The sequence below is a fragment of the Bombus pyrosoma genome, linkage group LG9 (assembly GCF_014825855.1).
Source record: "Bombus pyrosoma isolate SC7728 linkage group LG9, ASM1482585v1, whole genome shotgun sequence".
NCBI lineage: Eukaryota > Metazoa > Arthropoda > Insecta > Hymenoptera > Apidae > Bombus > Bombus pyrosoma.
Genome location: NC_057778.1, coordinates 14,712,248 through 14,738,535, shown reverse-complemented (window position 1 = coordinate 14,738,535; position 26,288 = coordinate 14,712,248). Strand labels below are relative to the sequence as shown.

The 26,288-nt window shown below is 37.1% G+C and overlaps 1 protein-coding gene across 18 annotated transcripts in view; it reads left to right on the top strand.

The window, feature by feature from the left end:
- The window catches only part of LOC122570599 (CUGBP Elav-like family member 2), a 358,376-nt gene that overhangs the window by 272,684 nt on the left and 59,404 nt on the right, over positions 1-26,288 (top strand). For all 18 annotated transcript variants that reach the window (XR_006317854.1, XR_006317853.1, XR_006317855.1 and 15 more), the window contains one exon: positions 12,539-12,587. Coding sequence is in view for 14 of the 18 variants with exons in the window: in XM_043733114.1 (XP_043589049.1) it covers positions 12,539-12,587 (49 nt within the window). In the remaining 4 variants the exon portion in view is untranslated. The remainder of the gene's footprint in view (positions 1-12,538; positions 12,588-26,288) is intronic.

Below are 26,288 nucleotides of genomic sequence, written 5' to 3'. Positions count from 1 at the left end.
AAAACGTGATCAACGAAACGGCGAGTTCAGCAGTTTTGAGGAGAGAACCTTCGCATTTAAGGACGCTCTTCATTTCTCAGCTGTCATTGTGTAGCCGAACGGTCGCCTGATTTTTCTTTCGTGCGTAATGTTTATCGTAAATATTTGCTAAATTGAATAATACCGGTGGGTAACGATTTATAATCTAACGATTTATATTAGACCATGATTAGAATTTTATTAATCGATATTGTGAATATTTAGGAAACTTTACTCATTTGTCTAGTGTAAGAATGCCGACTATAAATAACGACAACGATGAATAAGAACAAAAACTGTACACGCCCTCAAGTTTCCCAGTTTTCACGCGTTCTTACGAATCACTTGCCGGATATTACGAAACGTACGAACGTTGCATCGAAGTTTCGATCGACGCCCGATAGAAGAAACAAGGAAAAGCAACAACTGCAAGCAGAAGAGGTATTCGATTTGCTAGTCTTGATTATTGCGGCTGCAGGAGGCCGCAACCGGCAGCAATGGCCGCGGATTAAATTGCGTTCCATTTCTCACTAACTTTTTCAATTTGTCGCGACCTGGCCAACTAATTACCGAGTAAAATGACTTTTCCAGTCGCGCGCCGCGCTGTCGTCGTCGTCGTCGTCGTGAACAACGAGTGACGGTCTGCTATTCTTGCCATATGCTTTGCTGTTCTAAAGACTTTCGTAGTACGTGACGAGACTTATCGCGGAAAATAAAAGGAGAAATAAAAACTTCTTTCCGAAGTTTGTTCGATTTGATCCAACTTATGAATATAGTCTACTTGAAGTCTCGTCGATCATATGTCCGAGATCCTCGTGAAATCTCGTGTTTGCCTAAATAGCAATCCAATTTTCATTTCGGAGACTGAAATTCCTGAAATACGGGTTACTAGCCGAGGGATCTTTTCACAACAAAGCGTTCATACTTTACTTCCACGTCGCCGAATTGCTCTGGTCTGCAGGAGATCTCTTTTCATAAACTGAAGAGGGCAACGCCATTAACTCCACGTTCTTCGTCCGGCAATCTGAAAGCATGACGAAGACAGTGGAATTTCTCGGATAAATTTTTTCCCGCGAAAAAACATTTACCAACAAAGAACTGAATGAAAGAGCTGACAACAACACCGAATAGGAGGGAACGTATGGTTTTATATTGTGGAAAACATATGTACGTGATTTCTATTAAATCTTCCAAATAAAGACTGGAAATAATAAATAAACGAAGTGGAAGTATTTGAAACACAGCGAACGGATTGGGATAATAAATTTACGTGAATATTCGTGAAGAGTTATAGCCTTTAAGTACTATTCACAAAGATTTTATTAATTCCTGCATCTTTTGGGCGTAATGCTTTCGAAAATAACACGAATATTGAAATACGCTAACGCGTAGTAAAGTATGATTGACTTATACCGTTGTAGTACGAGGAAATAGAGAACAATAAAATGGACTACAGGGCAAAAGAGGAAAAAGGGATTTGGATAGTGCGCTGACAGCTACATACATGTACCAAACAATATTATGAAAATCGTGGCTCTATCTTTTCACTCGTATATTGTTTAAAATATTCTGTATAGTTAAAATTGTTTGAAAAATATGCATAATTTTACCGATATATATCATATAAATTCCTTAAGAGTGAAAGTAAAATAAAATTTATAATATTCATATATATATTCATATATATATAATGTTCAAAGTGCAATATTTTTCAATATCGTTACTAAAAAATTAACAAATTTTTCTGGTAAAATTTTACCGGAGACTACTACGTTCTTGAATAATATTTTCGAACAAATTTTAATTTGTCCTACTTATATTCGATTTTTAATGTTACCTGTTTTTATCTACGATAGTACAAGCAAAAATCGTGGTATTTTCCGCAAACCTTTTTTTACTACGAAAAGATTACGCGATCACGATCCAATTCAGCGAGAGTATATTGCACATCGGAACGTATCCCTGATTTCTTATAACATTCGTCTTCGTCGCATATCGACCAGTACGAAAAACGATTTTACTCGATTCTCGACCAAATAAAGAAATACTGATTTTTCGTGACGCTCTGTGAGACAAATCCTTTCCATGCCTATCTTGCATTCGGTCCCTTGCTTCTATCCACACAGGAAACTTTCAATTTCCGCACATATCGCTTCTAGATTCTCACCGATAGAGTAACTTCTGCTCCTGTGTTATACATATCTGCAGAACGTTTTACTTTGATTTCTGAGCAAGTACCGTGATCGAAGGAGAATAGTAAGGATAACATTTGATAAAATGGAAGGAAATTGGAATATTTGTACAAAAGAGTGAACGAACCGATGCATTAAATGTTTATATTATTCTTTGCGAAAAGTTATTTTAGTTGTAGTAATTCTTAATAAAACATCCTTCCTTACGTTTTTTTACGACATACGTAAATTATACGATAATTGAAATAACATATTTTATAAATGTATAAAGAAAAGAAACTTACCTTAGATATTTTTCTACTTTTATCGTTTTTATTATTCTTATTACTGTTATTCTTACTTCATTGTATTATGTTACGAATAATAAATTCATGGTAGTCTCATTTTAATTATAAAATGCATATGCAATAGCAATATTCATATACGTATGTAGGTACCTATAAATGTAGAACATTTATTTCATATAATTACACGCTGCGTAGGATATGTAGGTTACCACTGTTTGGAGAATTTATTTAATTATTTAGAAAATCACATTATTTGCTTCTGTTATTCACGAAATATGGTATCAAATACTAAAATCCTAAACTGCTCATTCTGTTTATTTGTTTAATCTCAAATTGGGCAGTTAGTTTAATTTGTACTTTTTAGCTCCTTGAATAATAAAAAAATAAGTAACGGCACAATATACATTGCGAAAATATCAAATGAGTAGAATATAATGCAAAAGGAAAGAGAAATGAAAAGAAAAACGCGAAGAAACAGATAGACAGAAGTGGAGAGAACTCGGATCGGAAACGAACGAAAACGGAAGAAGGATGAAGATGGGCTGTGAGAGCAGGACATCAGAAGGATGACCCGATAGAAGGCTCAGAGAGGAACAGGCAGAGGGCGTGTTGCCAACTGTAGTTTCGCAACGGCATTCTTCAAATCGATTCCCATTTCCCTGAGAAATGTGCCACGCCAGAGGAACCGTCCGCCCCCCAGTCGAATAGAAGCGCGAAATGGAAATGGATCGCGAGGACGCGTCCTTTCACGAAACGACTGAGCCACCGTTTCCGCTAAAACGAACCGCTGGATCATTGGAGATAATTGCCTTTATAAACTGAGATTGCCTCTCCTCCCATAGAACTCTGTCTTCTTTTTCGGATTAAGAGAATTATTTTGGCAGATAGAGCGAAATTGAATCGATAGGCAAGACAGTAATGGAATATAATAGCAAGATTGCATCATCTATTTCTCTTTGTAAAAAAAATTATGTAAGAAGCATAATACTGGTATAATCACGTGATCGAATAAATTTCAATTGCAATGTATGTATATACATTCGTATCACTTAAAATGTAATTAATTCTCTTTTCGTCCAAACTACTTCATCGCCAAGATTACGTGTTCTTGCTTATGGCGCTGATTATAATCTATAATCTATAATCGAAATTACTGTCATCCTTAATAAGCTCACGATTCAATGCAAGTTACGCTGTATCACTTGCAGCACTGGCTATAGAAAGATTACTTTCTGTTTCATTCCAATAGATTCGTTTGTCAAAATTACTAGTTCCCAATTAATGCGAATAACCGCGTCTTCGCATTTCAAGCGAAGAATGTTAATTTATTTCTGTCTGTTTAACAAAGATATCGAACATAGCACGAAGGATGGATCGGCTCCTGATACGAACTGTTCGATCGGTTGGGAAGCTGGACTAAATCTATAGGAAATAAACAGATGTCAGTCACGCATAAATGATCGCAACGCATATTCGGTCAGATGAGCGCGCATACGTTTATCAATCACGTGTAGTTTACCGAGTGCTGGCTTGCCAAGTAATTTAATCACTTTTAGTACCTCATTGGTATTTCGGGAAATCCGACCAATCGACTGCAACCGATCCGATCTCGTCTAACAGTCGGTGCCAGTTGCTCGGTTAAATTATGACTCATAACCGTGATTGTTATCGTCGTTGCTCCCGGCGAAAGTCAACGATCGTTGACCATTTTTAAGTCCTTAAATCGAATTTTCGAAAGATCGTACAATTTCGATTTAATCCTGATCCATTCTTTGGTTGGTTTTCGATTAGATCGTGGTTTTCTACCGTCGAATATTTTTTAAAGTCTGTATATCAATTTGAACGTTAATGGTAATTATCGAACGAATAAATAATATTTCGTAACAATGAAAATAGAAAATAAATACAGTGATAAACAAAATTTCTGAAAAATGCGCTATTTTAAATGATATAATAGCGTATATGATAGTTTCAAATAGAACCAGCAAAGTTACAAAAACGCCGCTAATCTTTCGATCGTATTATAGATTTTTAGAAACGATAACGAAATTGCTGAAATTCATGATCATTGAACGATTACAGTTTACTTTGCAAACAATTTCGTTTTCGGTGCAATGGAACCGTTTCGTTTCCCTCTTCAACGCGCGTGTACATTTGAGAGAATTCGATTAAAATCGATCCCAATGGCCATCTCTCGTGTTCGCCAATCGCTGTACGCGAAATTATAGTTCATAACTATTCGCATAGATATTGGTGTTTTCGCGGCAGTTTTTTCTTCATTTTAGCGTCGGACGCCATTGAATTTTAATTACTCTGTAACGAAGGGATATAAACGATACAGGGAAGCAATAAGGTATGGCATAGTAATTTCGGTAGAAAAAAGGGGGAAAAGAGGGAAAAAGATGGTATATATAAAGGGAGAAACTTCATTCCTGCTCTTTCTTTGACGAGGAAAAAATTATCATGTGTTTTATTCATATTTTAAACTTGTCCAAGAAGTATAGCGTAATTGGAAAAATGAAAAATTATTTTTGGAATTAATATTTGTTAGTAGGAAAAATATTTTCAGCCAAGAGAAATGATGACTTATTGGACTCCCATTTTAAATAATATTTTCCTATTATTAAAATATATTAATATATTAAAATATAGAAATAATTTATACAAATTCAAATCTCCAAGACTTAAATCATCCTGTCCTTTAATTTTCATTCCTCGCACCCACGTAATAGTTTTTCGGCCAACGTTACTGTAAAAAGAATTAAGGCATGCAATTCGTGTATCACGATGGAAATCTTCTACGTTACTCGAGGCTCGATAACGTCGTCGAAGTGTACTCACGGTATACCATAGAAAATGGAACGTATAGAAAGCAAGAGAAGAGAAAAGAAAGGACTCGAATATTTCGCAAACGTAAACGTACAAAGTTTCGAACGGGAAAGCAACGAAGACGAGAGCGCGCACGCGAACGCGAGGGTGGAAGACCGTCGACATGGCGGAAATGAAGACGAGATCGTACGGCGGATAAGCCGGCAAAAACCCTCGAAAACTCGTTCCTACATCAATAACTGAAAAAGAACTCCTTTTCGAAAGGGAGCCCGCGAGCGACGCGGAAATTGAATAACGTTGTCGCGTTTACTGATTTCGCCGGAAACCGTGAATGTTTGCGAGCGTTTCCGGCCACGATAACAACGACAGCGATCGGTTCTACGCGATTGAAATTTATGTGAGCTCCTTGGAATTCCTGTCGAGACGATTGCTATTCTGGCTAACTTGCTTCTTCGATACAACTCTCCATAACGTCGTGTATCATACCACGCTCGTAACAAGTATTGTAAAATTATAGCGTTTTCTCATAGTAGTACCTGCCTTTTAAATTCCCCGAAGAAACTTTTCATACATACTATGATGTTTCGAAGATGCACGCGAAGATGCGTCAACGCGTTAAAGTCTAAAATCACCTAAATCGCCATCCTTACCACTTTACACTACGAGAAGTCTAGAAAAATCTTTACAAAACCAAAACTAATATTTCAACTAATTTGACATATTCAACTCTTTAATATCTATCGCGCTTCTTTCACATTTCACCCCTAGCCAGGCTCGACGCCCTCCACAGATCGAGGATACCGCGTCGGCTCATAAATTCTACTATATTTCATCCTAAAAAGGATCGTGACGGTGGTCGAGGCTCGATGGATCGAGGGTGCAAGCCGCGAGGCATCGAGGGCGCCCGAAACAGGGGTGCGCGACGAAGGTGGTCGAAGGGGCGAATATTAAAATTGACGAATTCGGCTCAAGGGCTCTGCCGCGATCGTCGCGTATCGCTAGTTATAAATTCGTTTCGCGTTCCGCCACGTCGACGCGATGAAAAAAGCGGAAGAGGGGATTGATTCTCTGCCCTTCCTTTTCTCCTCCCTTTCTTTCTATTTCGTTTTTGCTTTTCTTCTCTTCTTTGCCATCGCGGGACGAACGTCGTCATCGGGAAGTATCGTGAAAAATCTGCATACCAGGTAGTGGTTAGGGGGATACGGGCGTCACGTGCATCCACGCGAATCGAACGATACGAAACGTCGGAACCAGCATTCTCAATGAAGGGCCCGATAGAATATGACATCCGTACGCCGCCACGTCGCACCGAATCGTCGTTTTACGTCGGCCAAGACTAATATTTCCGCAACGAATCTCTGTTTACTTTGTTGCGTTCTAATGATCAAAAATAAACTAAAACGGAAATTATTTGATTTTTCAAAATTCGCTCTGTCGATCCGTGTCGATTTAGTTGAAATTTGATTTCTTCCTTCCGTCCTTAATTAATAAAATGAGAGAAACAGATTCTTGGTTGTCTTATGATTATATTTCATGCTTATACTCTGCGGTTAAAACATTTCGTAGAGATACATTCAACGGGAAAAGTGTTTATTCTAGCCGTTGCATAGAAGGCTTTACTTTGGACAAGGAATAATTTCGATTTAAAAACCCTTTAAATTCACATCGGAACAACCTCTACCGGGAAATTTTCCTTAAATTCAAAAAATCCACGGCTTAAACTTTGCGTTCGCATGCTAATTGTCGTTTTAATCTCCTCGCTAATTAAATTTATCTCGCCTCTCTATGTCCGGATGTGGAAAGTCGGGAAAAGTTATAAGATAATGGCTCTTATAATAATTTAAATGTTGAATAAGTAAATTAAATCTTTTTGCTTGCAGTCTGGCAATATTCCCCCGGTATTCTTTCGTAAGTTCCTAACATCGAGTTACGCGGCTATGCTAAATGACAGTCTTTTTTAATATAATACTATGTATAGCTTTCTTTCGAATATTTGCATATTTTTGCACGTTATATACATGCTGTACCTTTTGTACATTTAAATTTCCTATAAATACATAAATATCAGCAGCTTGATGAAAACGAATTCCCTGAAACTTGATCCATCAATTTCAATCCTCTTCAACTCACATTGGCTTTCCCTCGTTCTCGGCGTAGCAAGGTATGATGTCGCATTCCTGCAAGCTAGTGGTCCTCGTCCGGTATTGCTATCGTCGACGTAACTTTTAAATCCCGTCCCCATCCTCTCTACCCGTGGTCCAAGTCGTCCTTTATCCGTTCCCTTTATTCGCGCCTTTTCCCCGACTTGCCCGCTGGAATATCATAAAAGTACGTATATCCCGTGGACGAAAGGCGCGGGTGGCGGAGATTAAAAGTCGCGGAGTCGGAGTCAGCAGACGGTGAAAGTGAGAAGTAGCACTTTTGTAGTTGCACGGCCCGGAGGGCGTACTCGCCGCCATTGGGGGTGACTGGGGAAATTGAAGAGTTCTACGAGAACGCGAGTTGGAAGAAAAAAGGAAGAAATCAAGAAGATGAAGGAAAAAGAATGCGAAGAAAAGAATAAAAAAAAAAGGAAGAAAGGCGAAGAGAAGAATATCTGGCGTCTCGTGTCTATTTAAAGCGACCACCAAGCCCAGCAGTAGTGCAACTTTAAATTCGCTGTTTTTTTATCTCTCTGTCACGCACCCGTTCCCCTTCTCTTTCCCTTGAAGATTATAAAAATTACCCTCTCGCAGCCATTCGAAATGGGGTCGAGATTAAAAGTCACGAGCCGCGCAGGACGCGAGGAAGCGGAATTGCTGCTTTAGCAGTCCGGACGCGAGCGGCTAAGGAGGATAAAGAAGCCGCGGAAACGAGCGGAAAACGAGAATACGTAAGCAGCGGGTGTAACTTTAAATCGAATTGCGCTGCGCTATCCACGTCTCTGCTACCCACGTCTGTGTCTGTTTCGTGGCCGTGAGATCGACGGAAACGAATGGGAGCAGAGTCGGAGTCGGTGGCAGGCTGACGATTCAGGAAGAGGATGCTTTGTCCGGAAGGTCACTGGAATTACGATGCTTGGGCTGCGTGTACTGGAAATTGCAGCCAAGAGAACGAAATTAGACAGGGTTCAAATGAATTTCGAGACACCTTCGTATGGTGTTACCAACGAAACGAGATTGAGGATTAAGGAAACTACCGGTGACCGGATGTTGCGGTGCTTCTGCTACTCGCTGGAGAGCTGATTCGCTTCGTACAAAGTGGAACCTGTTGATCTCATCGAATGCTTAAAGAAGTTACACGACTCGAGGGAAAGATGTTATTATCTTACGTTTCGACTATTTACTTAGTTTTATACATCGAATCGAGAGGTTCAGCTGTAATTTGTCTCTTTTGGAGGGCAAAGAAAGTTCAAAGATAATTTATTTGTTGTAACCAGAGTTAATCGTTTATTAAGCGAATTGAAAATGTTAAACGTAACTTCCTATTTTGTTAATTATCCAGTGATATCGTTGGATTTCGCTTAAACAAAACAAACATCTACCTAATTTACAGCCGTAATATGTACGAGCAAAATATTGAAGGGCAGATGAAAATACGGCGAAAAGCTCGCTGCGAATCGAAAAGTCGAAATATCTAGGTAAGTTTATTTTTCGACGAATCGATATCACAGAGGTTCGACTCAGAGGCGAGCAGAGTGTGTACAAAATCATGGAATCGGGCGCAATATAAAGGTACGATGCAGAAACCACTAAAGCCAAACGCGAGGGTCGCGCTTAGCATAGATATGAATTTCATACTCGTGGCACTCGCACCGCGATACGAGAAATTCCTTCATGTCTGGAAGATCGAGAAGATTCGCAAATAGAATATCTTGAACTTTTGCCGCGGAATATTGTAGTTTTCTAACGGCATCTTCTTGCACATTGAAACGAACCGATTTCTCGCCAACAACTTTGATTAATCGATTCTCATCGATGGTCGTATTTGAAATTTTACATACTTCAAACTACATTCCGCGCTATTCCTTTTCCTGCAAGCAAAAGTAATCTAAAGGTATTGTGAAAAGTGAGATGCACTGCGTTTCATCTCCAAAACGAATCAATCTAAAACAAATATTCGCGATGACAATGAAACGGTGTAGGCGAAATGAAGACGCGCGCAACAACAGAGGCATCTATTATTAAAGGCGGGCATAATGCAACTGTGTGGGTGCTGTAAAATAGTAAAATTTCAACAATTGCCTCCACCAGTGTAACAATGTCGTCGAAAATCTCTAGGAGGCCACGACGCATCGCACGCTAAATAAATTCGCGAGACTTATGGTACACGGACAGTGGCACCGGTTTGTGATTAATTTACCGTGGGTATATTAACGCAACCGATTTCCATGTAGCGAGGGATCAGACCGGTGATTTAGAGGGTAGGCAGAATTCAAGCTATCAGGCAGCTATCCAAGCAACACGTGTAATCGTTATACCATTCTACCATTATTATACAATACCATTCGCTATTCATAGAGTATTACAAAAGCTGGGAAGAGCAATATTATTTTCTATTTTATACTTGAAAAACTGAATTTAACTATTTTACATATACTTTATTCAGTATTCTAAAGTACTCGTCGGATAATGGAAATTGTCATTTCTCTCTCTCTCTCTCTCTCTCTCTCCCTCTCTCTACTTTCCAATTAAAGAAATCACCGATTCGCCCATTAAAGGTCCTTAGAATCTTGTATTCTGGATAAATTCAAAAATTTATCCTCGTATAAATCGCACTACTCACGAATTAGTTATATAACCTCTATTGCAGTCCTTTTCTAAACAGCATGTCCTTAAACAGAATAAAAACTGTAGCAATCGCTACAGTTGGTACCTAATCCATTTTCGTGAATAAATGGGAAATGAAGCATGTGCTTTAGGTACCATCAAGCTGGCTAGTTAGGACGGGATCATGGATAGATATCTCTAGACAAGTGTAATGATCGACAACATCGTACGTCAATAGAGGATCCTCTCTCATTATCAACTCTGCTCGATATTGCTGCCCGGTGGATTAACTTACGCCTCCACCTCGTATTGAAGCCTCGACCTCCTCTTTTCACTGGCCGTGTTCAACTTTTAATTATCGTTAACGAGTATTCAATCTGGAACGATACAGATACGGTGTTTTATTCTTTTCACGTCGTATTAAATATCTTTCTGTCCGTCTCTCTTTCTCTTATTTCTTTTGCCTCAAAGTATAGAGTCCCGGAAATACGGCCAGATGAAACGAACGAACTTCATAGAGGATATATTGAAATGTATAAAGAGCCGCATGATCAATAAAATGTTATCGTCCGTCCGGATGAAAATTTTTTCACCGTTTTTATTTTAATACTTTGAACGCTCGTTCGACCGGAGTAATTTCAAGATAGCGTTTCTCATACTGTGATTAATCATACGATATTAGAGAGCAGAAAGATGTTGTAAAGGGAAGAAAATAGGTTTTGATATGTTTCGACGAAAAATGGAAGGAAGATGATTCGTAAAGACGACTTTTTCAAGAAATTGATTATTACTCAAATATTTAATATTTTATTTATATAATTATATATAATCATATGTATAATATCATACATGTCAGTTCTTCCTGATGGTAATAATAACGTTACTGTGCGGCTAACTCTAGCGGTAATACGACTGAAAGTCATGTTGCAAAGACGACTATATTTTCAGCTCCTTTAGTACATTAAGTAGATTCAATAATTTAACGAGTATTACTCTCAGTGGATATTGTAATCGGCTAAAAGCTGTTTAAATATAGGAAAATCTCATTGTTCATGCAAAAGTGCTCACTTATTGTTTTATACTCGTAGAATCGAAAGAGGAGTTCACCAAAGTTTCATTAATTTGACATTACCAGCTTCAAACCTGGAATATAATATCGATTAATCTAACCTTACTATATATCGTTACGAATTAAATTTTCAGTACAATTTTCACGATAACCAGACACAGAAATGGAATAACGTTTTGTATCGTTTAGCGATAGAAATTTTTTCATGCGAGCTTGTATTTTCGAGAAAAATAGCTTAAATGGAATCTTGTTCCTCTTTTGTTAAAATTAAAAATGTAAAAATATAGTGGAAATTGTAATGACGTTTGGAAATTACGTAAACGAAACGTGGTGGAGAAAAATCAAAATTCTTCACCATGAATCTACGTTTCTGATCGCGTCTCGACTGAATATTAGAGTTCTGCGTGAGCCGTGTTCATGAGGCTTTGATTGTAGTACGCAAGATAGAAAGAAAAGCGACAAAGAAAAAAAGAAAGAAAATCGGAAGGAGCAACGTGGAGAGCCGGGAGCGCGCAGGTTCGAAACGGAAATTTAATTTTCCGCGTGCATTCCCTTTGTCTGCGTGCACCGCAGGAGACTTGGCCGTGTGCGAGCCTCAGGAATTTTACAAAAGCAAATCGATGCGAAACAACGACACCCAACCCGCGCCCCGGGTTCTCGATAGGGAATCCGCGTTTGTCCTCGAAAGAATGCATGCTATTGCGTGCAAATTATTGTCCGTCGCTCGTCTTGTTGTTCATGCACGGAAGATGGGGTTGTTTTTAATAATATGTGACTTCCCAGGCTAGCAAATTTGTGAAAACGGCGGGTTGATTAAATGTCGGATTGCTGGAATAGTTTATTATTGCTACCTTTTTGTTTGCACCTTTCTGCAACTTTTTTGTACCGGCAGATTAGATGTCTTAGATTATTTATATGTATAATAACTAATATTACACAAATTAAGTCAGTAATGTTCGCAAATGGATGGCAAAAAACATAATTTATTTGAATCGAAATTTTATGTTTGTCTGTGTTTTTATGTTTGCCAGCTAAATCCGCGAAATTTTACTTCGTTATAATTACGAATTGTCGATATCGTTTATCGTAAACTGATGAAAATAACAAAATTCCGTTTCCATCGACGATCGTTTGCATCCAGAAGATGTACAAAATATAGCAAATAAAATTCCAAAAGTTTCTTCCAAAAGTTAATAACGAGTAAAATAAATTGTTTCGTAACTAAAGATCTGCACACGCTTATCTTGAGCATGAGACTGGCACGATCTCTCTACATCTTATTTAATAATAAACTATTATTGCTACGCGAAGTTAAACATTTCTGTTCGTGTTACGTGCGAAGACGTTACGAATTCGTGCATAAATAATCGAGTCGTTTTCTCTATTTTCTTGCAGATGCGCCATCCGATCCAGATGAAACCTGCGGACAGCGAAAACAGAAACGGTGAGTAAAAATTCAATATCTCGTTTCGAAGAGACTTCAAACTCTATGCTATCCTCTTGCATTTTATTCTTTGTTTAAATATGAGCTTCTTTGTAAGCTTTTTTTCTACTACAAAGATCTTGAAGAAAGGTAATATTTACAAATCTTAGATTCTAAGCGTATTTTGTTGCATTTTAATATAAATGACAGTACCGTTTGATCGTAAAGGGTTGAATCTCCTTCTATCTAACGTAACTACCATATACGATTCATATTTTCATATATAAGCAACGTTATATATTTTATCTTACTGCTCGAGCCTCGAGAATAAGAATTTGCAATGCAATCGTCAAAGCTCAGATAGTCTGATGGCAAATAGAGAAAAGAGTAAAGGACACGAGTAAGAAAGACGCAATAGACCCGCCTCTCCTTTATTATCTGTGCAATGTTTCTCGAGCATTGTCTTCAAACCACACTTTTCTTCCTCCCTTTCCCTAAAAGTGCTCGTCGTTTCCTTATTCGTTGCTCCGCGACTCGATTATATCTTCTTTGACTACGCAATCTCCACAACCTCTCAATTCAGCCAATTAATTACTACTTAATGAACAAGCTTTGAAACCACATTCTCCGTCGTCGCAGTAACGTAGACAGCGAGAAACTAAGACGGAATACCGAAAACAAGGGGGGATGAGAACTCCATCCCATGATCAAATCTTATACTTGTCTTGATTTATCCAATGGTTTGATTCGTAACTTTGATCGTCACAAATTCCGAAAGAATTATGATTTTTGGATCATTTATAACCAAATGTTCCTTTCCGAATACGAAGAAAAATTACGGTTTATTGTTTGAAAAAATGAGATAGATATACTATAAACTTATTCGAAGCTAATATAACATAGCATAAAAATGTTAATAAAATCATATTGTTCAACTATTTTTTCTTCTACTTTTTCTTATTTACATTGTTGCTTATATAATTTCTCAGTATAGTGTCAATAGAATTGCGTAATGTCATATTGCGAGGTTAAATAACTCAGAACCTCCTAACACTAACTGTGGCATAAGAGAGGAAAGAATTCCGTAAATGTAGACGAGTTTTTCGAAGCAATCGTGGCGTAAATGCGTACAATGAAAAGCTGGCCATCGTAGTTCGAGCAGGGTGCACAAAATAAAAATTGTCCACGGCAGATCGGGATGGACGACGAAAAACGAATGCTAATGAAATATTAACGACACCCGTCACGTGCTGCGACCCCAGCTGGATCAGGGATTGCGCTCATTTTTTTCAATGCTTTTTTGTCTCTTTTTCTTTTTACAACACAGTCCAGAAACCGCGGCTATAACAGGTACACGTGACGGGGAATCACGAGAAGAGAATCACGAGAATTGATGCGCCAATCCAACCACGTAGAGTGTACAGGAATCAAACGTCCGTCAAAAGTGTTAAAAAATGATTTCAGAAAATTAAATGTAGTTTCTTTTTCTAAAGAATTTGCACGATATATTTCCCTTTATTAAAGTGATCTCAATTAACATTTTAAATAACATTCTACTGTCAAGAGAAAGGCATATTTCGCTAAATGTAAATGCATATAATAATACGCGATAATGCAGCTTGATTTTTCTTGGCAGAAGACACCATGGTCCTCTCGTAAATGCAGATTACATGTAAAATTTCGAGATCCAATTATTGTCAGCATGCATGTAAAACATGCAATCGAATTCTCACGAACAAGCGAAAAGATGAAACTACAAAAAGATCCTAAAATTAGAGACAGTAATCAGAAAGGAAATAACAATTTTCAAGCAATCATAATTTTAAGTGTTTTATGACTTTTATGTCTATGACAAGGAATTACTTTGAGAAAAATCCACCAAATTGTCGCTGTGCCTATAATTATTCACGTTAATGGCACACATGATGGACGTTTTTTTAAGGTTGTTCCGACAGGAAGCACGTTGATCAACAAGCGACCTCTGATACGTCTAACTACGTCAAATCGACAAAAAAGAGACACGAAAGATAAAAAGAAGTAGAAAGAAGAAAGAAAAGCTTGCGAAGAAGTGCACGATGAGAGTGAAAGCTTTATTTATACCCGTGACATTCTGTTTATTTTGGCTGACACTGTGTCTCCCGTAAGTAACGACACACTCGGTCACGTGTTACGCTTCATCCACGTTCCATCCATTCTCAAGATCGTTCCGCGTAGGTTACGTCATCTCCTCATGTACTCCATTTTGTCGATTTTGCGTAAAGTTCTTTGAAATTCTGCTGAATCTTTAGAGTCGACCTTCTTTGAGAAATTCAGTTATATTTTCGTGAAAAAAACTTCTGTAATACAATTGCAAATAACACTCACAACAATTGCGTAATCTTTCTTTTCGGTAAAACGCAGAAACTATTTTTTTTTTTTTTTTTTTTGCGAAGCCTTTAATTCTTTTTAGTTTTGGTCGGGCCATTTAGTGAGATTTCGTTGATGAGGACATAAAAGTGTTAACAGTGATTTGTCGTTCTCTGTTTTTGGAATTTTCTGACTATATGTCATAGTTAGTTCCTTGGGTGGAAAAATTTGTTTGTTTGGGCATATGGAGCATTATGAGAATTGCGAATTACATTAAATTTAATGAGAGATATATAAGCAATAGCTAATTTGAGAATATACATTGGGAGTATTAAGAGGATTATTAAAATCCGCTCAACGCTTTCACTGCGTGCAGTTCAGATTTAAGTAGCTTCATAAAAGCGCATGGTTTTACGATATGCGTATGATACCGAATCGGATATGAGAGATAAATTCGACACAAACGCAACTTCTATAATAATTAGAATATAGAAAACAAAGGATAACGACATTAGATCGAATTGAAATTTGCAAATTTTCGTTAACGAATGTGAGAGAAACGGTTGTCAGAAAAATCGCAACCTCTACTTGCATCCACAACTTGAATGATTAATTATTAACTAACAGAACCTATCGCAATTGCCTTCACGAAATGAAACACGCTCGAAAACCATCTCGTCTATTGAAACAAAGGAGAGAAGTACTGACGTAAATTGCAGTCAGACTCGTTTCACGGAGGTAATCGTAATTACGTCATTCCTGTGCAACGTCAAGGATTGCATTACTCACAACTCACGGAGATTAAGTATTATGGAAATGTGCCTAATATAACTTGTTTCACCAGGCGTCGCCGAAACACGGTTTCATCTCATTCGTGCCAACATTTTCGTCGATGTTAGCATAGTATTGTTGCAATCAAAAATACTAGTATAGTACAAAAAGTTAACATGTTAATTGCATTTGCTTATTTCGGAGTGTATTTATCGTATTAATATTACATTTATCTTTTAAATATACTGGTAAGTTATCTGAACTTATCGGGAGAAAAAAGTGTTTAGATAACAAAATGTTTGCGTAATGAAACAATATAATAATATTCGTACAGCGATATTTTCATAAAAAAATAATTAAAATATTTAAAAATGCTGGACGATTAAACGCCAATAACTCTTACGCTCGTTTATCGAGCTCTAATTTCACGATTGCAGCTTCGTGAAATATCGCTATCGGCCATCGACGTAGCCAATCACGTCGAAATAAATCACGAGAGAGAATCGATTCTACCGCGAGCATAATCGGAACGCGGACAGTAAGCACGCTATGTCGCGAAACGTTTCTCGTCGTTATAAGATCAGGAAACACGAAGAAACCTACCGTTCGTGGTCAAACGTGCGAGTCCGATAAGTCTTATCTTATCGAGCGAAAACCAAACGACTTCGAACTCGAACGGAATTGCTTGTACAATCGGTACAAACGATATGCCAAGGTCGCAAATTAAAATATCGAGCGATGATCTACCGTACTTGACAAATTTACAAACTCGATTTTCTCGGAAACTAAGCCTTGGTTGAACGAATTTTAGTCTTTTGTTTCGTTTTATTTTTTCACCCAGAATCATTACCCCCTTTTCGAATGTACTACATGCTATTCCTATTCTCTGTAAATATATCACCCACAAGCAACCCACAATTCCGATTCGAGTTCTTTATATCAATTGCTTTTTCGGGAATAGAAACATAAACTTTATCGTTTGACCGATTTTATGATCTCGCTGTTGCTCTTTCGCTAACTGTACGCAAGGTTCACAGGCCTGTCGGAAACACGCATGCCAGGATTGCAGTTTCTAAGCCAGTTAGATCGTCAAACTCGTTTCTGATAAATTGGATTTAATCGGATTTAGTCGATGTGTTCTATACAGTTTTACGATTCTTCTCAAGCAACTGATAAGCAATAAAAGAAGCATATTGAATTCTGATACACGCGCTAATCTTTGCGCGACACGGTATATAATATAATATGCTTAGGAAAAGGTGCTGCTCTCACGTAGTTACCGAAACGAAACAAAAGAAAATGAATATGCATTAATGAGATATCATTAAACTATAGAGATGTAATCCGAAAGGGGACGATTCTGTATGTTGAAATGAAACAAACGTACAGAATAATACTTCCTTTTTTTTTCCCTTGAAACCTTGTTTTTTTATATAAACATGAACATTTAGACGCGATTTCACTTACGTATTGATCTAAAGGATGTTTGTTCGTCAACTTAATAAAAAAATTGGTTGTTTTATAAGATAAGGTAGTAAAATATTGTTTATAATAGAAAAAGTATGATAAAATACCGTTTATTTAATAAGAAGGTAAATATTTTCCTTGAAAATAGTATCTTGAAACATACCTTGCTGTAGCAATAAATCTTGGCTATAATATTAGTTGAGATAATTAATTAAAATTCCGTTGAAAGGCTTCAGTTGTTAATGAAAAAAGAGACCCATTTCAAAAGGAGCAACTGAAGTTTCAGTTTTCGAGTTACTAGCTGATAATGTTACGACTGAGTTTTACGTTTTTCGCTTTAACATTATAACGTTTAACAAATTTTATTCTTAAAAGGATTACAGCAAATTGTGCGGTATCGCTCGTTGTAGTTTAAAAATGTTTAAGGTTTAAATTTTTATCATTCAAATTTTAAATAGTGGTATGGTAGGAAAAATTTTATAAAATTGAGTAAAAGTAAAATACGAATCGCTTTTCTTCATCTGTTTGATTAAAAAATTATGAAAACTATACCTTTAATATACCGTATTCTTCAACGCAGGTACTTTCATTTCATTTGGCTCATTTTCTACTCGCTACATAGGTGCCGAGATCCATTTCTCTTGCTTCACGTGTATTTCTTCTTACTCTTCATATTTTAGCTTACTTTACGCCCCAGTGAATACATACATATATGCAATCATATCCGAGAAACCACAAACTCGGCCAGTTTAAAACCCTGTTAAAAGTCAACGCTTAAATTTCACTTTCAATACTCATATTCGTATAATTTCATCTTTTTTCAATTTTAATTTTTAAATTAAGACACATTAGTTTAACAAATACCCGAATGTTGGCCTGACCAAACGTCGCTAAACGCCATTTTGATAAAGGGAAGACTAAGATTAAAAGAATTAGAATTAGAAAAAGAGCAAGTTATTAATACGTTTTATTTGCAAAGCATAGGGAACCTGATGAATAACAAACGATATGCGGGCATATCTTCACCACCGAATTTATAATGCTAAACACACGCTGATTTTTCGCCTGAGCTTCTTCGTCGCGAAACGCCCTCCAAGAACCTCCAAACCCCATCAATGAAACATGACTTGGCAAACACTCCGCTTAAAGTGAACATGCACTGACTTCAAGCAACTCCCTAAGTCCTATCCTCTTTGCGCGATTCCATTTCCTCTTCGGCAACTTCCTGTGTAATGTCCTCAAACAAACCGATAAAAACTATTATATATGACATGTTCAATTTTTTCCACGAACGGACATTTTTCATTAGGCATCGTTCGATACCATCCCCTAACGACTTTCTATATTTTTATTTGAGAACTTCGTCCCAGTTTCCAAGATCATGGCGCGCGTAGGATCGCGTGGAAATTCTTAAAACACATTCTTAAAACAACACGCACGTCCCGTTATTCTCGGTAGATTTGTCATTAACGAGACTTTATTCGGTGTTTCGTCCCGGCTTGAATATGCATCGAGCAAGCACTGTCCGCAGAAAAGTGGATCACAAGGATCAGCGGGTAAATAGAACCAACTTTCTCGCAAGCTCGCCGCCATGCCGTTCTAAATTGTTCCGGCGAAGAAATCGACGTTACCGTCCATTGAAAGTTTACCCACGGAATAATATGGCACTTGGAAATTAACTTTATTCGCTTGCATTAAAGCGAAGCTATTTTAGATCTGGCTTCCTCTCCAAGAAATCGCTTAATTGCACGCTTAAACAAAGATATATTTTATCCGTGTATAAACAACGGTCGAAGGAAAATTACTCGTGAGTCGTTGTTTAAACGTTTAAAGAAAAGTATTTTAATTCGATTATAGAATTATTTTTTATTAACTTAGCTTCATCTATCGGCAATAATCCATATAACGCGGAACTCCTGGTTGCAATAAAAACCAAACTCCATTCGACGAGAAGTCTGCATAAAAACACATTCCATGTAAATACCGTGTTTATAACAGTGGAATATAATAATATCATTGTGAGGAATTGCGTGAACCGTGTACGTTGACGAACAAGTATTTTTCCATGCGAATCGAAAACGGTACGTGAAACTGATAAATACGGCGACACGAATCGTCGCTCGCAATAGGTCAGAGTGTTCAATACGATCGGCGATTTTAATTACTCGACCTGATTACCTTTTACACGCCACGCTTACTAGGATTTCTTGTGTGCGTCATTCTATAAAATGGCAGCGTTTGCTTTTAAATAATCTGAAATTCGATGCCTTTCTCTCTTCGAGTTTCGAACGAAACGCAACACGCATTATTAATTTCTTCCATTGTAGGAAAAATGCATGAATAGCGGTACAATTTGAAGAAGTATGAGCGATTGGAAAACGTCCAAGTGACGTGAAAATGAATTTGTATCGGTTTTAACAAAAGTATCAACGAATAGGATTTTATTTCATTAATTCACTGAGAAATATCGTTGCAGTATGAGCATCGATATTGCATCGATGAGATAGATGGTAATAGCAGGGCACAGAATACTGATATATGGGCAATTAAGGTTTTCGAACCCACGTAAAATAATGACGTTTGTGGAAACTTTTGTGAACTACTTACTACGATATAATTTTGACATCTCACAACATAATCGTTCATTTCCGTTAGAATCTTGCTGCGTAATCAGTGTCTGTTGTTTTCGCTCTAGCGAATAATTGTAAAGGTAAAAGTAAAAGAGAATAAGGCAATTTGACACGTTCTTCAGTTTAGTCGTATTAATTACTGGATTACAAACATACTACGGTGTATTATCGAAACAGAGGCCTATGGACCCGTAACGGAAGTATGTAACACGCGTTTCCGACTCTCCTGGCGGCAATGAATAACATTAACGACGTGATGCGACCCCGCATTTCTACGTTCTCCTGGCAAACGAACGCGTGAACGAAGATACACGGCTTCGCGGATTTGATTCGAATGCACTTGGCACTCGTTCGAGACGGAATACCAAGAAACCACGCAGATACTTCCACGGGCTGGAATACGAGAATTGGCTACCGATTCGATATCGACGAACATCGGTATGATCTTGCTCGCGTTAAAGATTCTACTGGCGATCTCTCTCTTGACGTTCTTGGAAATTTCATTGCCCTTTATCATTTTCATCGTTATTGTTAAATTAATTTGCGACAGATTCAGATAGAACAGTATTCGTAGTAAACATTTATTCACAATGATCGATTGTCATACGTGAATTACATTTCAGTATTAAGTTAACGTATATGAAATGTCATTGCCCCGAAGTTTAAATATAACAGGCTAATGCCACCACCCATCTTTTATCGTGTCACCGATCATTAACCACATTAAAAAAGAATTCGTTTACCATTATATTTTGAATTGAAGGTAAAGCTTTGTGCGCATATTTCATTAAATCATCGTAACAAGAAAAAGTAATTATGAAATGAGAAATTGTTAACTGCTATCTCATTGGTTTTAATTCGAATTCTCGTTAAATCGAATTCATTTCGGAGCTGTTTACTTCAAATTATCAGAATTTAATCGTATTTACGTGTTTTTCATTTATGAAAAAGTAAAGTAAATCGATCCTGAAAATATGTACATCTTTAAAAACAGGATATGTACATCGGATTTCGAAATGCATTATCTCCGTTAAGATGTAAATGACAAATACATACTCTTCTCAAATTAAATGCAACTAAAAGTATTTCCTGCTTAAATCTCGTCAAGCATTTCCGAGCTGGGATTAAAAAAAAGTTGAATCGTGACTTTAATCGATACGGTTTCTGATGAAAAATCTATAGCCCTCGATATGGCGGCGAGTAACCTCATTGTACGAAGAAAAATTAGCCTATTCTTTATTAATGGAACGAAATACCAGTGACAAACAACATTCGTGTAACAACGAATAACATCCACGAATAGAAAACAAAGTAAAAATTACACGGATCGATACACGGAACACCAACGATCAGCAACATTAATAGGCAAATGAACATCTGTAAATGAAACATCAAAGAAATATCGATAGCCATAAATAAAACAGCAACCACAAGCAACATCGAAACACAAATATCAAGGAAAAATGAACATCCAGAAGTAAAACGTGACAAGAACGATCGTGTGCGTAAGCAGCCGTGCATCTTCTCTCGTCATTATGGTTCCCTTGTACGTTTTGGTCCGGTAGGAAGCGGCGCATTCAGAAATGAAACACGTCATCGTGGTCTTTACAAGTGGCTTTGGCGTTGGAAAAGCAAATGTACGAATCTCGCGACCAATGCGGAATGGTGAAGCAAATTGGAACTCGGCCAAATATTTATACACAACGCTGCTCGACTCCGCGTACACTGTTGCTTCGTCACACACGCCACGTACACATATTATATTGTATTACAGCTAATATTTAACGAATGCCGCATAATAAAATCGCCGCTCGTCGAACCAGTAAGTATCACGCTCGACCGTTTAGTATCGTGCCCGAAAAGAACCGATTCGTAAAACGTACCGCAACCGGAACTGAGAAACTGCAGGTTGCCAAATCCTATTATACGTCGAAGAGAATTCGGAATGGACGGATTTGTGTATCCTAAATACCTAATACGCCAGCCATTCATTGATCTTGTAGAACGCGAAAGCGAACTAGATGTTATTTCTGCGTGTGATGTGTGTGAGACGTTGGAAGAGGAAGTCTTCTCAGGAATTCTAATGGAATTGGACGTGGTTTATTTTGGTTGTATGAAATTGACTGAGGTTGAGTAATTGTATGATTGGTACATATTGTTAACAAATGCCAATCTAGAATGATCAATGGCAGGTTTTAAATGTTTATTTAAAAAGTAAATTTACTAGCAAAGACTTATATTTAATACCACGGTGACCAAAGAAAATCTGACAGTTCTGAAAAAATCCAGTATACGTAGAATATAGCTTCTCACGATTATTATCAAAGGCCTACGTTTAATCTTATAAACCTATGCTGAAAACAAAGTTTCATACGAAAAAAATGTTTCACAATATTTATTCTTTCGCGTACAATTCTCTTCCCATTTGTTTTTTATTTATCTTTAGTTTTTTCTAGATGAACTACGAAACTACAAAACACTTCTCTACACTTTTAGTATGATGTGTTTATACGTGTATACGTATATCGTATGAAGTAAGAAAATAATCGATGTTTACCAAAAAGCAAAGCATCGTTATGCGAAGAGTAATTCACGTTTATCCATAGTCCATTTATTTTTTAATGTTTGCGATTTCGCTTTGATCAACGTACGATTTTTTTAATCCTTTTGATAGAGATGTCCATTTCTGGTTAACACGTTACACTTTATACAGACCCGAAACAACTACACGGAAACATGTTATTGCCGACGTATTTTTAATTTACACCAGGTGCTGCGAATTCGAATGCATTATTCTCCGTTACATTCGGTCACAAGGAAAGCCTTTCAAGCGTCATCAATTATTTCATGCGTGGAAAATCCATTTCGCGTAACAGAACTGGAAGGTCAGCTAATCATGAATGCATACGATCCTAACAGACTCATTCATAGTCATCTATCTCGATTTTATTCGCGACAGATTGTTAATGATTTCAATCAGTTTCTTTGTCTCGAATGAGTTGGATAATCTAGAAACGCAGCGATAAGCTGTTCAAAATGGATCGCATTCAACGCTAGAATCAAAGTGAATTGCTACAATTCTTGTATAAATATATAAAATGCAGGACATATAAGCTAAAATGAAGCTTAAAAAATTACGTACTAGTAAAACCTCTCTGTTATTTTCACATTTCCCTTGCCATTTACATAATTTTATTTTATTAATTTTCTCCTAAAACACTATACTTTTGAGTAAAATTCAGTGAAATTAACTTCCTTTCTCTCATTCCTAAAAGTGAATTTGCCTTTTTACGATTATTTTCTTCAAAGAATTTACGCAATATTCGGTTATCAAAGTCGTACGGCTGAATATATCGCGTTATTCTCAATATTTAAAGCTTTTAATAGTTGCACAGTTTCCACGATTTTCAGAGTTTAAAGAAGCTTAAAGGCTGCATGTAAATATCAAAAATCTGTGTAACAGCGAAATTACAAACATTCAGGAAAATATACAGGGAAGAAAAATACTGCCTATAAAATGTGCAGATGAAAACAAACTTGAAAATTATATAACTTGGTGGTACCCGCTGAAAATAGCGGTCGTTCGCTGTCATTACTATTGTTTTACTGATTTATTAATGTACTTTCACATTGTCACGAATTATTCCCGTTATTACATATGACATACCTAACGACTTTTGAATTATTTCGTCATCTCATATTCTGTTTTACCGTGTGCATTGATATTTTATAATTATCAAGTTTATTATGTGTACACGTATTATCATACTATTACACCGTATGATAATCTATCAAAGCGCAAATAAGTCCTATACATAGTATGTTGCTTTCTCAAGAGAGCAATACTTCACTATGTTCCACGTTTTCCTATCGTCGTAACCAAAATAATCTCCAAGTGCAATGTGGTTCTTGACCATCCCTCTTCAGATATAAATATCGATTCTTTGAGCGATATATAATTATATACGAAATCTTTTTATTCGTGATATCGATATTTTTGTATGCTACATCCATTTCGTATGTTTCCTCGCTTTTTTAATCTTTCATAGTTGCATAAATATTTGTAATATGATAATAAATTTATTGTTATACCTGGACGTAGAGGAGATTGCAATTTAATGAATTCAACGACAAACCGCTTCAATTTCTAGATAGTAGAAGAAACACGACGTGGACGGGAATTAATGTAACAGTTGGCACGAAAACCGTGAGTTTTGTCCAGGAATTCTATCCTGCAACAATATAAGCGGGAGATTTAATAGGAGAAATGTCGGCCAAAAGGGAAAGATGACTCAAGCCATGCACGAAATCACAGCATCCGTTGATAGGTCGATTTATAGTAGTTTAGAACCATTAGTTGGAAATTCAGCCAAATACAATAGTCGGAGTGTCACAACGAACGAATCAAATAATTCTGTTGAGCGCATTAGTTATAGTAATTAGTCAAAAGGTGTAATTCGGACAAAGAATAATATATTGCGGCGGCGATTCACGCAAATTACTTGCCTATTATCGCCTCTTGTTTGCTCTATTCGTTATTTTGTTTGAAGAGTTGATCGATTTTCGCTAGCTTATATCTTACTACCTATATTTCAGTGGGAGAACGAAGCTAGTTTACGAAACTATACAATACAGATTCTATAAGATAACAAAAATGATTGTATATTAAAATATACAAGACATTTGAACAACCAATGAGTTTTTACAGAAGAGAAGGATGATATCCAATTATAAGCTTCTAATTTTATTTTCAAGGTATAACAAATTATAACTTTCATTTTCAATGTGTCTAAGAAAGGAGACGGCAAACATAAACACGTAAACATGGCAGAAAACAATTTTAAGTAAAACCGTTGCACAATGGTACAGCAAACATTTCAAATGAATTCATTTGCTAGCGATCGTCTATACCTTGAAAAACCTTCGTCGTCTAGGTGAACTCTGAAGATTCGATAAAAATCTACCTAAAAGGATATTACTGTTTCTACTCAAGGAATAGCTGTACTATTTCTATGTTAAAGAGCCTCTTGAAAAGAGATCCTACTAAGAAAGCAAATGCAGCCATGAATAATGGAACACGCGCATTGTCTTTCGCTTCCTTCGCCTGCATCTATGCCCTTGACTCATTATTTATCGGTGTTTTGCAGCTAAACGACACGACGGTAATCGGTGCCAAACTGTACGCTTTTCGTGCGTATCGGATCGCCAGTCATCACCAGTCACGATCTTCGTGTCCATTTCGATCAATGTCTAAACAATCTTCAAATTAAGTTGCTACAATCAACCATACATGTAACGTATACAAGTACAAAAAAGATACAAACAACGAAATACTGGAGGATATTATATTCTTCCCCTCTACTGTTGTTAGATTGTAGATTGAGTCATATCTATATGTAAATCACCCTCTAAGAAAACAGTGCTTGTGATACCCTGATAAAATAACAATCTTGTTAACACGAACATGTTATTCTTCAGCAACAAAGGTTGTTTCTTGTGGTATCCTATTTTTGTACGAATCCCCCAATTCTCGTATAATCAGTAATTGGTAAATTCAACTTTAATATTCTATTTCATTCTATCGATGATTACTTTAAATCATCATTCATTACGTGAGTACGTAATTCATACGTATATTTTTAACCAATTTCCACATATTTCCGTAATCATCTAAGGTTGAAGCAAAAAAGAATCGACCAGAGACAATTTCACAATAGAGTCAGATCCAATCGGGATCCACGAAACGATCAAATTTATTCGATCTACGAGGCGGCACGATTCGAGATACACAGAAGAATGGATAGATACGGTGGAATCGTGGTCGGAAATTCGAATAAAAATTGTCTCTAACGGCGATATCCGGTGGCTGAGACGTCTCAAGGAAGTTCCTACAGCAGCGTCGACGCGTGGATTCTCATCGATAATGCGTCACTTCGATGATGACGATGTATGCGATACAACCGACCGCGTATAAATAATGCATCATCGACGTCGTTCGAGTAGGGACAGGCCACAAATATCCATGAAACTCCGATGCCAACGATGACCTCGTGCTCTCCGTGAATCGACCATAGTCATCGCCGCGGTCCTGTATAGTTGCTGGAATAACAATAGCGAGGTCGGAAATTAAGTGGCGACATCTGTCTTTGCTTCAAGTATCCTAACTAACACTTCGAAATATCCGAGAAAAATGAAGTAAACGTGTAAAAGCTATTTGCGTGGAAGTCTATAATCTACAGTTTGCCACTATTATTATCGATCAGTAGATTATTGTGCAAGAGGATCCTCCTCCAAAATGAAACATATCGACACAACTTCCGAACCGATTGTACGATACCGCTGGATCCTTCCATTGACTATACTATCTGTGTCTACTGCTTTTGCTCCTCTTGCACGAAATTAAAATGTAAAAGAGAGGAATGGAGGTCTCTTTGTAAACACGCGATCGAGAGTTCGGTTAGTGAAACCGACCATTGTGTTTGAGGGTTTTGAATTGTATATAGGGACT